Source organism: Dermacentor albipictus, chromosome 8 (assembly GCF_038994185.2).
Source record: "Dermacentor albipictus isolate Rhodes 1998 colony chromosome 8, USDA_Dalb.pri_finalv2, whole genome shotgun sequence".
Lineage (NCBI taxonomy): Eukaryota > Metazoa > Arthropoda > Arachnida > Ixodida > Ixodidae > Dermacentor > Dermacentor albipictus.
In genome coordinates this window covers 127318714-127333118 of record NC_091828.1, presented here as the reverse complement: position 1 = coordinate 127333118, position 14405 = coordinate 127318714, and the positions used below count along the sequence as shown (strand labels likewise).

Here is a 14405-nt window from a genome sequence, read left to right as displayed (position 1 = left end):
GTCCCATCAACGTTGCTTTTTTGGACTCGTAGCGACTATTTAGCAAGCTTTTTTTTGTAGTGACGTAAATGGCCTGCTAAAATAGCCACTATGCGTCGTCCACATGTTACCCAAGGGGAATACACGCGCCTCCATTTTCGTCTACGGTTTTCAAGGTATACGGTAGGTTTCATAAGCCATTTCAATGCACGAAGGCTACTATATTATTTGGCGTTCCATTCCTTAGCAGGCAAGTCTGCGAATGCTATTCAAGTAGTGTGAGTTTGTAAGGTGCAGTTCGTGTTTGATTTGCGATGCTTTGTACTGAAACTACTTCATGTGTCCCAACTACAGCTTGTGGCCGTTGGGGTTCGCTAAATCGCATTTTTGCATCCTTGTGCCGCACGAATGCGATAGCACTTAGTCGCTAGCGCAAGCGGTGTTCCGTGGTCGTTGGTCCCAGAAACTCCGCTTCTTGGATGGTGAATACGTTGAGATCTGTGGCACCTTCCAAGCAATATATTAACTCCACCCTTCAATATTTCGTGGAACCGACGATGCAGTTTACATGTTAGCAGGGAAGAAGTTTGGGCGTGTTGGTGAGATAGATACAGGCTCGGAAACATAGCGCAAAAAATGACACAGGGACAATCAGGAAAAGCGCTCGTCCTGTGTTCCTGCTTGTCCCTTTGTAATTTTTTGTGCTATGTTTCCCAGTCTGCAGTTTACATGTACACATAAAGGTGACGATCGCATTTTTTTGCACTTGAATACATTTTCATTTGCACCTGATTTGTTTGTTCGTGTTGTTACTCTTCGTCTCCGTCGCCCATATACTGGTTGGGCTACATTGAACACCCCCATAGTTTTGTAACTCAACCTAACGGAACCTAACAAACTATTTTCTTTTATTCGACGCGCGCGTTATCGATGTCGTCGAGAAATGCGAAGCACTCACCAAATACTCAAGATGTAAAGTTGTAAAGATGTAATGAAATCGCCACTATAGGCTGGAAATGCTTAAGTAAAGTTGGTCTCTGCCCCCCGTGCGCAGGACCTTGTTTAAGCCTGACCTGTTCATCGGTTTTGGACACTACACGCGAGGAGACAACTCGTTAAAAAGCTGTCGCATCGTTCCACCGACGCTATTCCAGAGACCTCCGGGCGCCGAATACAGCTACCAGCACGACATGGTGAGTGTCAAGCATCTTACACCAGAGGAAATCGTTGAAGATCATCTAACAAAGATAGCATTGTACATAGACAAAAGAAATGGTCAGAAGCCCCCGGAGGACGATTCTGTCAAGTGATTGCTCCCAGAGAGTCCCGATATGACATGCTGCTGTGAACACATAGCTTTTGTTCAGTCATTTACATTTGCAAGACCTTATCATGTACATCTAACCTTCAAGAGTTCAACTACTTTCCTATGGATACAATAGCTTTTGAATCGGTTGGAGTCGCAGCACTGATCGGCCAACGTAAGCTGGACGACGTGTAACACTAAGTTCCACTTGTGGGGTATATCAGATTAACACGAAGTTCCTAAACTCTAAGGCTAGATGACATGGCGCGTGCAGGGTGCTGTGACCCCAAACTGCCTCCAGTATCGATCCGCGTTACGAGAGCGAAAAGGTAAAGGAAGGGTGAATAGCCAGGTTGCAACCGCTCTTCTATCGTACAGAGGGGTTAGGGGGAATAGAAACAAGAGAGAAAGGAATAGCAAGTGATGCGCGCGCGCTCATAACAGCGGTCCCCACGTAACTAAAGGCGGTTGCCGAGCACAATCATATTTAAAAAGTGCAACACGGATCTGGTGGTGTTACTAACAGCATTGAAACACTTGCAAAGGGTTTCAGTGCAGGTATCATAACCAGCCCACCAAGTTGCCTCCTTTGATTGCACTGTCTCCTATATAGGCTCATTTTACTCGGCCAGACAGCAGCCGTGTACGGCAGAGAGGGGGATGGGAGAAAGAATGCGTCACTTCAGAAAGCTGGCAGACTGGTAGATTGCAGGACAACAGTGAATAATTGGAAACTTGAAGCCATAAAATGGAGTTTAACGAAATGCGTTACGCAAAAATCCCAAAGTAAAAGAATATTCTTGAAACTGAGTCTCATGAATATTGTCTGGTCGGAAAGAAATATAAGAAGATGAAGACGGGTACGAAAGCTAAGGAAATAAAGAGAGAGAGAGAAAAAAAAAACCTGAGATTACATTGTCAACAAGGCTTCCATGCGTGGGGTCTGAAACGGGGCGTTTCTCCTAATCTTTTGTTTAGCGGCGCGCACTAAACCAGTAGTTAATGCATACCCTTGTGCTCTAACGTTTATTTTTAGCAGCAGTGTGGAGAAATACGGACTCCAAATGTGCCGTGAAAATGATGACCGTTTCAGTCAACTCTTCGTTGCTGGTTTTGTTGCGCAGTGAGGAAACATCTAAACTGAAACAGCAATGAAATTCAGTACAGATTTTGAGTACTGTTTCATCGCAAATTATGCATGGCAGAGGGCCTCCAGCGAAACGTCATGCTTTGACTACTGATTGACATGAATTCTGCAATTGCAACGTGCCCTCTTAAGGTATTCAAAAGATAATCAGCGACGTCTCGCTAGTTAACAACGGCGATTACGACGAAGCCTCTGATTTGTGCACCGCTGTTAGGAACCTCGGTCAGCGGAAATGATCACTTTCTTTTGTTGGTACATACGGCTTCACAACAAGTAGCGACATAATAGACGACAGAGTGAGCCAGAGCCCAAAACATCGCGATGCCCTGCAGCCACCTGACCACGCTCTGTGTCATGACGTTATGACAGTCACCTCCTAGGAAACAAAACCAAAGCTTGGAGTAGAAAAGCAATTGTATTAAACTAGGAAGGTCAGCCTGAGGCTTGCAAGTATTTTTTTTCTGAGGTTTCAAGTTGCCGAAACTTCGTTTAAGGCTGAAAGTAAGAAGAGTTCCAAATACCACGTGAGAAAGGTTCTGGTGTACGTGGACGAGTTTGTAGCATTCCACGAAGGCAGGTTCTTGGGCACAAACTAGGGGATGTCGAAAAGAGACACCACCGACACAAGCGCAAGCTTTCTGCTGAAATTTCATTAGCGATCACAGTGAAATTTATTCACAGACGACGTACAAGTACTTCGGTTGGTCCCAAAATGACAGAACACAAGAAAGAACTTTGAAAAAAAAAAGTCGATTGTACGAACGGTACGTGACACGCACAGGCGAAGAAATGGTAATTTATTGCCGCGGGCCTTTCGATACATAATCTAGCTCCTTTTGTTTTGTTAGCTCTATTGAATGAGAACTCACGCATTCCATTCCCAGGTGTTTAATTTCTACCGCCTCAATAATTTATCTTGTCACCTCGTTGGGGGAGCCTGGCGACCACCTTGCAGTCCTATAAAACAGGCTCACAATCGCACTCCCGGTAATGAAGAGTCCCCTGGTTTGTGAGCAGAAGCCTGACGTCATGAAAATACGACGTCATTACTCCTTTAATGACTTAGGCAGTCGCAGTAGAATCACGTGTTATGATGAGCTAAACAAAAAGTGTGTTCGGGCACTGACGTTGAAGTGGATAAGCATCTACAAGTTGGAAATTATTCATTTGAAGCTGCGGGCAAGCACGCAAGAATCGCTCAGAGAGTTCACTGGACGAGCGATGCGTGTCAATTGCAAAAGCTTATATAGAGAAAAATGCTAATAATACTGCGAGAACATTCTAACAAAAAAAGAGGGGGGGGGGAACCCTTGAGGTCTTATGAACGCAAATATCATGAGCGACCAGTGCCGGTAGGGGTGCTTGAGAAGAACGCAGCTGTGCTGCAACAGTTCTATTAAAACTTTGGTGAAAGAGCTTTCTGAGCATTTCTAACGATTGTCCGTTCCTCGGGTTCACGGCCTGCCTTTGCGTTGTTTGGCGCAGACAGCGGGGTTTGAGACCTTCAAGAAGCTGTCGGTGCCAGGTTTGGCGCTGAAGTTCGCATTATCAGTGACCTTGAAGGGTCGTTTGACGGTGTCCACGGTGCCAAATATGTACGATTTCTTCACGCCGTGCCTGACCAACGAAACCGCCGATTCGTTCGCCACCTACGCCGAGGTGAGCCAGATCGAGCATAATCGTCACCGCCACTAGCCTCGTTAAGACTCGCTGCACCACAGAATTGCCGCAATTACGGGATTACACCGTGAGCCCTATTTTCACGTCCAGAAATGAAAAATAAAAGTGCGTTGTCCTCGATCGCAAAACATGACACGGTGTTCATACGTGAAAAAATTATGAATGCTACGTCCTCGATCATTCACTCGGCTGCGTTTAACTGTAAGCGAGAGTAATGCCTTTTAGGTTTACACAAAGAATAATTGTAGGCGAGCTGCAGAAAATTGGGCACCGCTCGTGTCCCTGCCGGAACACTTCTTATTCCTGTCAGTATCAACCGTACATATAATCTCATATTTTGTGTCACCTGCGACATTTGAGCTACCACACTTGTTAAATGTGTTGCAGACTGATATAGCCTAAATATGGCCCCTATAGGATATAGGCATTATATGCACCTAGCATGGCGAATTCGCGGCATGGGCACGAAGCGATCATGGCTTGTAGGAGTGCTGCAACGTGTTGGTTGCGCTTCAATACAGATTTTTTTTTAATGCTGATGACGAGAACTTCTCACTAACACTTAACGTCGCAAATGGTCACTAATCGAACGTGCATGCCCTCCTTAGCAAATGCATCCTGAAAAAAAATGCGCTTATTATGTTCGAGCAATTACGGCACATGCAGGCTAAAGGAAGTGTGTACTCTGCACCGAGACCAAGCACAGACACGTAAGAGAAAGGGATATGCACTGGCGTCGCAGAGAACGCCACACATCGTTGCCCAGCCGGCACGGTGAAACGCTGCGCTTTATCTCGATCCGCTTATCTCTAGCAGGAAGGTGCAAGCTGTGCATAAGACGACAAAATGGCGCACGTGAAATCGCCAAAGTATATCCCCAACTAAAGTTTGTCGAAATGAGGAACAAGTACGCCTGCATGAATGTTTCAATAAAAGCGCAAGGACAGCAGAGGAGACAGAGGAGAGAACAGAGTGCCCTGTTCTCTCTTCTGTCCCTTCTGCTGTCCTCGTGCTGTTATTGAAACTTTAAAGCTTCTTTTACCAACAAGCTCAATACCACGCCATCCTCAAGTACGCCTTCCCTTCAAAGAGGGCCTATATGTGTGCAATTTGACTAGTGTATACACTACCCTGTTCTAGTGTACACTTTGGGAGTACGCTAATCCTGTGCAGTAGTGGCAAGGAATGAAGAGAGCAATGTGTACTGCGAACACACAATACCCAATGCCGAACACACCATGCCCACGGTCGCGTGTAGCACGACCACACGAGACCACTTCACCGTGCGCACTACATACCCTTTCTGACGATCTGTCCGATGTGCTGCGTTCTATCAGCAATGACGAATAAATAGTTCATCGTTCCTCGAACAGGCCTGCAGCCTATAATTAAAGTGACATTAAAGAGAGAAGCAGTTTCAGCTGTGTTTGTAAGTGATCCTTCCCCAATACCAACAAAGCCCCTCTTGCTGCGAGAAGACGCTCGGTAAGCCCGAAAACGATTAAAAACCAAAGACGGTTGGCGATGCAGTCTTGGAAGTTTTAGCACTAGACCGCCGTGACGTCATATTAGGACGCCGTATGCTCAGGCCTAGTTAAACTTTTATTGGTAAAAATATAATATAGCGCATTCTAAAACAGCCATAAACTGAACGTAGCCAACTTCAACTGCATTTAACTGAACCGTAACAGAGGAAATGCAAAAAACACGTAGCAATCCGTGACATCGCACCAAACTACCAGCCGCGGTGTTTCGGTGCGAAATTAAAATAATAAAAAAAAACAATAAAATTCTGACCGTCATTTTCTCTTCTAACAATAACTTATTACCTGAAAATCAACGAAATCAGCGTTTCCAATAATTATTTGTTGATATAAACTGATGCAGTATTACCCTTTAGCGCTCCTTAAGATACCACGCGTAGTTTGGACGGTGATTCGATCCTATGAAGAAACGCAACTAAGTGTAAAGTTCATTAATGTAATTACGAGGTCTCACTGTAGAAAATGCACAGAGGATCAAATGAGCAGATTGAAGTTTTTACATTTTAGTACACATTGCCTTGGAATAATACCGTCTAAGCAATGCATTTTGTGACAGTCGATTATACTTTGTGAGCGAAACAGATAAGAGAAATTAAGGAAAGGTGTGGCGAGCATGTGACGCATAACCAAAACTGCCCAAGCTCAGGCGACAAAAAAAAAATTACGTTTATTTTTTGGTGCCGAAAACGCGATTTCATTACGAGGGAATCCGTAGCGGGGGAGTCCGAAACAACTCCGAGCACGCGAGATTCTCTAGCATGAATCTAAATACAAGTGTGCTAACTTTCTTTGCACTATTGCCCCGTGTGAATGCCGCCGCCTTGGTCTGGATCGAACCGGCAACCAGGAGCTTTTGCAGCGCAACGCGAAAGCTACTGGGCTGCCCGCTGCGGGTGACTCAGCCACTACAACCTGCATGCTTCAGCCATGGGCGCCGAAAACTCCACCCGTCGTCGCAAAAAAAAAAAAAAAAAAAGGCCTTGCCACAGAAATGTGGCTGCCGTATTTCAGAACATCGTCGGAGATCTCTTTTGACGATTCACACTGGGCTTTTGACTAAACCGCTGGCTATATAGCTGTCCGAACAGATCCTTAGGTATTGGAGACCTTAGTGAGATCATTTTCATATATTGTGGTCTCTAAGTTGCTCCTATGCAAATGTTCGTGGCTTAAGCCATTGCGTTTTAGCGGCGTTATTTTTTTTTTGCGCTCCTCACGTGACAGGTGTGCAAGAATCCAGGATTCAAAACGGCGCCAATCTACGATTCTCAGGTGGACGCGACTCGAATTCTCCACGCCGTCAAGCCTGAAGTCTTCTCTTACGACGACCGAGTGGGACTCTGCAAGAAGGTGCGATCCACCACACAACGGCTAAATTCACTGGCAACATACAGATATAGAGATATCAACAGGAGCTGAACGCTCTGTGAGCGTGTGGCATTAAGAGGAAGCTTTAGCTCGGGCCCAACTCCGACGCGGCCTATTCAAATGCATGTAAAACGAAAAAACGTGTTTCTGAGATAACCCCTGGACTGATTTCAATGAAATTTGTTGCATTTGAGAGAGAAAGTTAAATTCTAGTGACTGTTGGAAGGGGAATTTTCATTTTGGTCCTGAATATTGTTAAAAAGATTTTCAAATATTCGAAAGTTTAAAAATATAGAAGCATGATGTTTACAAATTCATAGCTCTGCATCAGGTGCAGATATTGCGGTTCTGTAAACAGAATCCATTAGATCATTCGAAGCGGACAAATTCGATACGTCATTTTATATCTTATGTGAATTGTTACGTTGTTTACAAGGGTTATGCAGAAGCTGTATTTCCATATTACTCCAATTTTTGAGGTTCATGTGTAACACATAAATTTTGTCTGCTTTAGATGTACTACCAGATGCAACTCACGGAATTGTATTATCATTATTGTTGTTGATTTACAGAGTTATAAACATTATTGTGTCGCTTTTTGAAAATTTTGAATTTTTGCCATTTTTTATGAAAAATTAGACATTAATCAAAAATTCGAAACCAACAGTCACTAGATTTTAAGTTTTTTTTAATTGCAATAAATCTCATCAAATTTGGTGCAGTGGTTGCTGAGAAAAATGAATTGTCCTTTTACATGTATTTAAATAGGAGCACCCGAGCTAAAGCTTCCTCTTAAGCGATAGCTTTACCCTGCCAGTACCTATTTTAATGCGTGGCAATGGAGAAATAATTCATAATTTCCCACTGTACCAAATTTGATTGCTTGCTGCACTTAAAAAAAATCTAAATATACGGACTGTAAGTAGCTTTCTGATGTTCACCATCAACTTTTAAGGAAAGGAGTTTCAATATTGCATGATTAAAGCTATACTTGAGCATTCAAATAACTCGGCGGTTAATAACAATATTTAATTCTATAAACTGCCCTTGTTGAGATACATGAAGCGACAGAAATTGATTTATTGTGCGAACCTCTGAAATATGCCACCAATTTGCATGTTACGCTTTTGTAATACCTCTCTAAACAGATCAATTATCTCAAGTAACCTTATAAAATTATATAGAAAATTTGTCCACTTGAGATGCTCTAACAGATGCAACTTAACGTTTTATCAGTTTTTGATAATGGCATGCATTTTAGTGGCGCAAGTGATAGACATGGCCAAATAGCGCCATGCTAGTGTAGACGATTTATCAGTGAAGTTTTCATTGAGATTGAACTTAAGTTTTTGGTGCTGGGTTATGCATTTGTAAACAATGTGCTTCGAGTTTTCTTTCTTTTTTGATGTTGTTTTTAGAAACCTCGTAGGCTTAGAAGGAAGGTTTACGTCAACGCCAATTTTTATGTTGTTTTTAGAAACCTCGTAGGCTTAGAAGGAAGGCTTACGTCAACGCCAATTTTGATTTACCTATTCAAATGCACGTTTGTTTATTCATTTCAAACATAGCACTGTGTATGGTAACAAGTACACAGAAGGCGGACCTAGAGGGAAATACCATAAGTCTGAAATGCTGTAAACGCAACAAGGCTGTTATGAGACAACTCCTTGAGGGATATGAAAAATTTGTTGCATTCCACAGGTAAACCTAAATTATGGTAATTGCAAGAAGCAGAAATACGGTATAGTCTGTAGTATTTAACAAAAAGTTCCAGAACGTTGATAAACTTAGGAAAAGTTGAAGCGCGAGGTTCAAGAATCAGTGCCCCTAGACGAAAAACATGCATCGTGCAATTTGTTTGTGCGATATCGATATCTGCAATAACTGCTCGGTTCAGGAAACCGCATCGTTGAAGTATGCCAAACAGACAAATTGGGCATATAAATATTATATTAAATTGTTACTATAGGCTTTACCGAAGTCCCACTCACAATTGATTGATGTATTTCAGAGCAGTGTCCACTGCATCAGTTTGCTCGCTTTAGATATATGGTTAAGTGCTGGCTTAATAATTGTGATATCCTTCTTCATCGCTTAGTTATGGTTGTGAACTTGAGTGTTAGGGTTTCTTAAAATTACAACTTCGAAGAATATTTGTTGTAAAGTCTGTAGTCTAAATAAAAAACCTTCCCAGAGTCAAAATCTTTTTTTGAGCCACAACAAACCTAACCAAGTTCAGTACAGCGGCTGCCAAGAAAACCTATATATATATATATATATATATATATATATATATATATATATATATATATATATATATATATATATATATATATATATATATATATATATATGGTAACGGATAAATTGGTTTTCTCGGCAGCCGCTGTAGTGAACTTGGTTAGGTTTGTTGTGTCTTCAGTCTCAAGCTTCCTCCTAAGCCACATCGGCTTGTGTTGCAATGCACTCTTGTTGGGCCAACTTGGAATACAAGCGCCGCGCAAGAAACGCAGATGAACACAAAACACGACACAACGGTGTCTATGCGTTCATGCATTTTTCCCTGGTCCTCATCCTGGTTGCGCTAAGCTAGTTCTGTTAAATCAAAATCCTGCGTCTTAGAGCTGATAAAGTGAAAGTGTTCCAATAAATGCAATGAATTTTGTTGAAATCGCTTCTAGGGTATTTTAGTAAGAGCATTTACACGTTTCACACGCATCTCAATAAGGGAACTCTTAGTTAAAGCCGACATAGAAGGCTTCTTCTTGAAAGCTAAGGCTCGGGAGCTCCTATCTAAATAGTATAAACTAGACAGAATCGTTTTTATCGACTACCATAGCACCCGTTCTGATTGGGAACTGCTCACGCTCCATCCGCACGGCTTCCCGCACTCCCTCTGCGCGTGTGCAAACGTGGGGAAAACTGCACATTTCGCCCCGAGGCGCATAAATTTAGGTTTGCACTGCTCATGCCGAGCCAGTGCAAAGAAAGCTGTACATCTGTGCGCTGCATGTGCAATTCCCGCACGTCCGCACGCGTGCGGGAGGCCGTGTGGATTGAGTAGAAGTCGCCCTTAACCGGTGCACTGACTCTGTTATGACCAGATGCTAGTCAAATGGAACGCAAAGAAACAGGCGGACACACGGTAGAAGCTAGCTTCGTTTGTCGACGTGTTTCTTTGCGCTTATATCATATCGTGTCAAGATGAACTAGCATGCCCCCTTCTCAAATATTAGTATTCATCGTCAATGTATAATTATCACCAATTTATGCGGTATTTTTTTTCTTTCACAAAAGTAGTAAATCATACCGCTGTCCCAACTGGGACGGGTCGTCTTTGCCATTTCCTGGCAGAGGACGGAAGAAGTAAACAGACTTGAAGACGGAGCTCTGAACTCGTATGCTGCTGTAACCGCAAGTTCTCGAAGCGTCCTTCTCATTCGTTGTACAGTATATTTCCCTGTTGTGGCCTGCCGAAATACATGCACTTAAGACTATCTGCATAGTCTGTGTGTGGCGCAAAACATGGCCCAAATTTGGATTTGGACACCCATCTGGGTGTCCAAATCTGGCATCCACGACCGCTTTCTTTTAGTGAAGAACCAATCTCGCAGGCTATGGTTTTGGAGGCTGCACGCACCAAAACGATTGCAAAGCCAGGAAACACGTCCTGATAAACACCACTTACTAACAAGCTCCAAACTTGCGCTCTAGCTTTGAGGTTGGCACATGCAGCTCCCAACGACAAGCGCGTGGGTCTTGGTGGGATCTGGCACCTTATCTCGGAGGCCGTACTTACAGGGTAGTCTGGACTAACGCCCGAATTACGCTCCAGCAATATTTTCCTAAACACTGAATGAGTATTGAGATAAGTGCTGTCAATCCTGCAGTAAAAATGAAGTTCCCTTCCACTAACTGTTTTTTCATAGCGCCGTATAATAACTTGATACTCAAAGTTATTGGAACACCAGTGGTGCATTTCATCGCAAATTTCGGGACCACATGTCTGGAAACCGGCATCATCCTCATAATTTTTTTTAAGTGCATATGTCTTTTGGTGTCACCACTACAATTAATTGACAACAATATGCACTCTAATTAGTTTAAAGATAGTCAGGAAAACTTTTTAATTAGTGACATATTAAGTTTTATTTATCATGGGAGTAATGTCCGTCTCTGACAGTAATCTATTTCAAGAAATATAATTGTGCAATGTGCCATGGGTGAATAAAAAAATTGTTTACGATAAAAAGACACGCCGTATTATTTTTCCGATACACGCGATCTCACTACCGTTGCAGTTAGAACGCAGGTTCGGCGTAAATAAAATCTCAAATAAACTGAAACTGGCGAAATAGAAATTCTCTTTTGACCCCAAGGATAGCACAATATTTTAAGTCGTAGTAATGAGAGTCGCTTTCATTTATTTACTAAGTATTACTGCTGTCACGTGCAAAATGGTTGTTTACATGCCATGTGTCTGTCATAAATTACAAAAATTGCTGTACATTAAACATTTCTGTAGTAAATTTCTGCAGCGAGTCACTGAAAGATAATTGACTAATGCAACTATGAAGCTTCTTTGTAGGAGCGACTATATTTATGCAGTCAACCAATGCTGTCATCCCGATAACGGGTTTCGCTATCGACGCGACAACACGTCAGATATACCGCAAATTCTTTTCTCGATTTTTGGGCCGTGTTATCGTAGTGTCAAACTAACACTGCCCTTGTTCTACGCGCTCTTCGACAGCTGTGCACAATGAAGGCGCAAGATACCTCCATGAAATTCGGGATCGCGGTTTACGACCTCGACTACGCCGACTTCTCCAACACGTGCGGATCGAAGGACGGGCCGTTCTCAAGACTGCACCTGGTCCGCAACATCCTGAACTTCTTCAGGACGAGGTACAGGACCACGGCGGACACGGCAGACTGCGTGAACCTGGCCACGTGACCGGTGCGTGGGAGGCCCGAGAGATGCGCACTTCCGACGCCCTCCAACTTCGTCAATTCTCTGTGGAGCGATCAGAAAAAAATTGGCAAATACTTGCTGCGCTGTCTGTGTGCCTGCATCGTTCTTTACTTGCCTTTTTCGCAAGGTATGATTTATACAGAACGTTTAAGCGTCTCCAAAAGGTATTCTCATATACGAATTAACGCGTTGCCGGATCCATGAAGCGCAGTAGCATCTCTGGTAACATGTTTCGACTGCTTGTTCGGTCGCAATGCCCTGAAACGGTTTTTATTACATACCTCTCTCTTTGTCGGATGCATCGGGCAGACTGGAGTGAACACTGTTGCGTGCGTAGGAGTACCTGCAATTCAAAGTTTGGCATCCATGCATTTTTGATTTCTGAAACAGGCTTTCAGTTAAGTACCCCTTTATAAGCAGGGGCGAAACTGCTCCAAGCAACTGTAGTAGAATAAATTGGCACTACTGCAGTTACTTTCCACAAAGCAAAGTAAAATGACTGGGCTTGTTGGTACGTACGTATGCAACGAAACGACACTGTTTTCCAGACAAGAGGATAACGCGTGCAAGAGCGTTGCCTAGCAACCATAGTGCTTATTCGCGGTGAAAGGTTACCTACCTATATGCAGTCATCACCAACAGCACGAGAGCATGACATTTACTATTCGCAATGAAGGTATAAGCTCGCTACCCCCAGCATATAAAACACTGAATAAATCTGAATCCACCACTTGGCGACTACTTCACACGCGAACTTTCCTAAGCCCAGTGCTATACAATTGCATTTACCCCGATGCGTCCTCCCCAATCTGTAAAGCGTGCGAGGACTTCACTGACCTCGACAGCCGGCCTTCGCTGACAGCTGGCCAAAAGCATTATTTTGAAGCCCATGACGTCACTGTTACGTAGTGGTGCTGAAGGTTGGGGGCGGATCGAAATGTATTAAAGTTTGGTTTTCACTTTTTCTTCTAGTAACCAACCTCTTAACGCAATTTTATCAAATAGTTTCGGCCATATCTTAGTCTAAGAAGACTATCTGAACATATATTCGCATTCTTTTACTTTGAAAACGATTAATTGTATGCGCGGAATGGACGTTTATTATTCTATGTGCATTTTACACACTTTCTATAGATCATTAGCAATCTATTCTTTCATGGGTGAGTAATTGTTGAGGATATATTTTATATGCTATGGATATAATTATCAAGATCCGTATATACCCAGCGGCACAAGTGCTCAGTTATCCAAGGTGTTTTGAGACATGCATTCTCTTCGGGATCGGCCCATATTGTTGCTTAGACAGATATTCGGAAACAAAAACTGGTCTGACAATGCCAGGAATGCTATCCACATTACGGAGTTCTTGAATAACAATTTATCAGCTTAGCTTAGTTTAATACGAGCTTTCGTGTTCGTTGAATTACCGCACAAGCTGTCAGTTGGGTAGTTTGTGCAACCTCATGGCGTTTCGTCACCATGGAATTTGAGTTTGTGTAAGTATTTGCAGGGCAAATGTTTTTTTGTCACGAGCCATAAGCCTTTCCATTAAAGTACTCGATGTTGCCAGCGTCTGGGAACATTTGTTAAATGTTACACAAGCCGTTAACTCCCGTATTTTTACTCGCGACGTGGAAGGGCTGTTTTCTGATGTAGCCAGACAATTTAACTCGACAAGAGGATTGCAAGAATTTATGGTTTTCCCAGCATGACGACACGTTTCAGTGTGCAATTAGCTGGTGGCTGCATTTGCAAGTCGTTCTAATGCTTGTACAGGCGTTATTTTTATTATTACTCTTTCTTCTTCCTAGGACTACTTCAGCAAGCTTTCATGTGAAAAACTGCCTAAGCAGCTCGTTGACGTTGCATTTTCTGTACCGAGTCAAATACAAAACGTTTTCAGACGTGGCAGAGAACAGTTATATTGACGCCTGAGAGACAGCACACTGCCGAGCCCGTGCCTACAATGATCAAATGATTGCCCATGGCGCCTTCTACAGTGCAAAACGGGCTTTTCGGATACCTCCATGATTGAGCACCACTCCTTCCGCAATATTTCGGAGGCAATACATTCAAAAGGACATGTTGGGGACCACGCGATAGGCGGCGCTAGTTACTTGTGAGCTCACTGGTGATCCACATTTGAGTGCGCAGCGTGTTGAACTTCAGGGGCGTTGTTCGCATCACCGCCCGTCATGAAAGAAGCAACTAAATCACGTGGAAGCATCTCCTCACGCAGCGTGCCTTGGAGAGTGAACTCTTAGTGACGTCATTCCCCCCTTTTTCCCTTTCTCAGTGTCGGCTCAACACGTGACCTCTGAGACAGAGCGTATTGTTTGGCTTCTAGTAGTTTGTAATGAATGCGACCTTGTGGGGCTGGATTGCATTGGTTGCACTGACGTTGCC

At 43.3% G+C, this 14405-nt stretch overlaps 1 protein-coding gene across 4 annotated transcripts in view; it reads left to right on the top strand.

Annotated features, from left to right (window-relative positions):
• The window catches only part of LOC135921888 (uncharacterized), a 91580-nt gene extending 79504 nt beyond the window's left edge, over nucleotides 1-12076 (top strand). For 3 of the 4 annotated variants that reach the window (XM_070524428.1, XM_070524429.1, XM_070524427.1), the window contains exons 9-12: nucleotides 1034-1172; nucleotides 3918-4091; nucleotides 6881-7006; nucleotides 11778-12076. In XM_070524428.1, the coding sequence (XP_070380529.1) occupies nucleotides 1034-1172; nucleotides 3918-4091; nucleotides 6881-7006; nucleotides 11778-11981 (643 nt within the window). In that variant the 3' untranslated portion in view covers nucleotides 11982-12076. The remainder of the gene's footprint in view (nucleotides 1-1033; nucleotides 1173-3917; nucleotides 4092-6880; nucleotides 7007-11777) is intronic. The other variant, XM_070524430.1, reaches the window with a different exon arrangement.
• Nucleotides 12077-14405: the final 2329 nt, after the last annotated feature.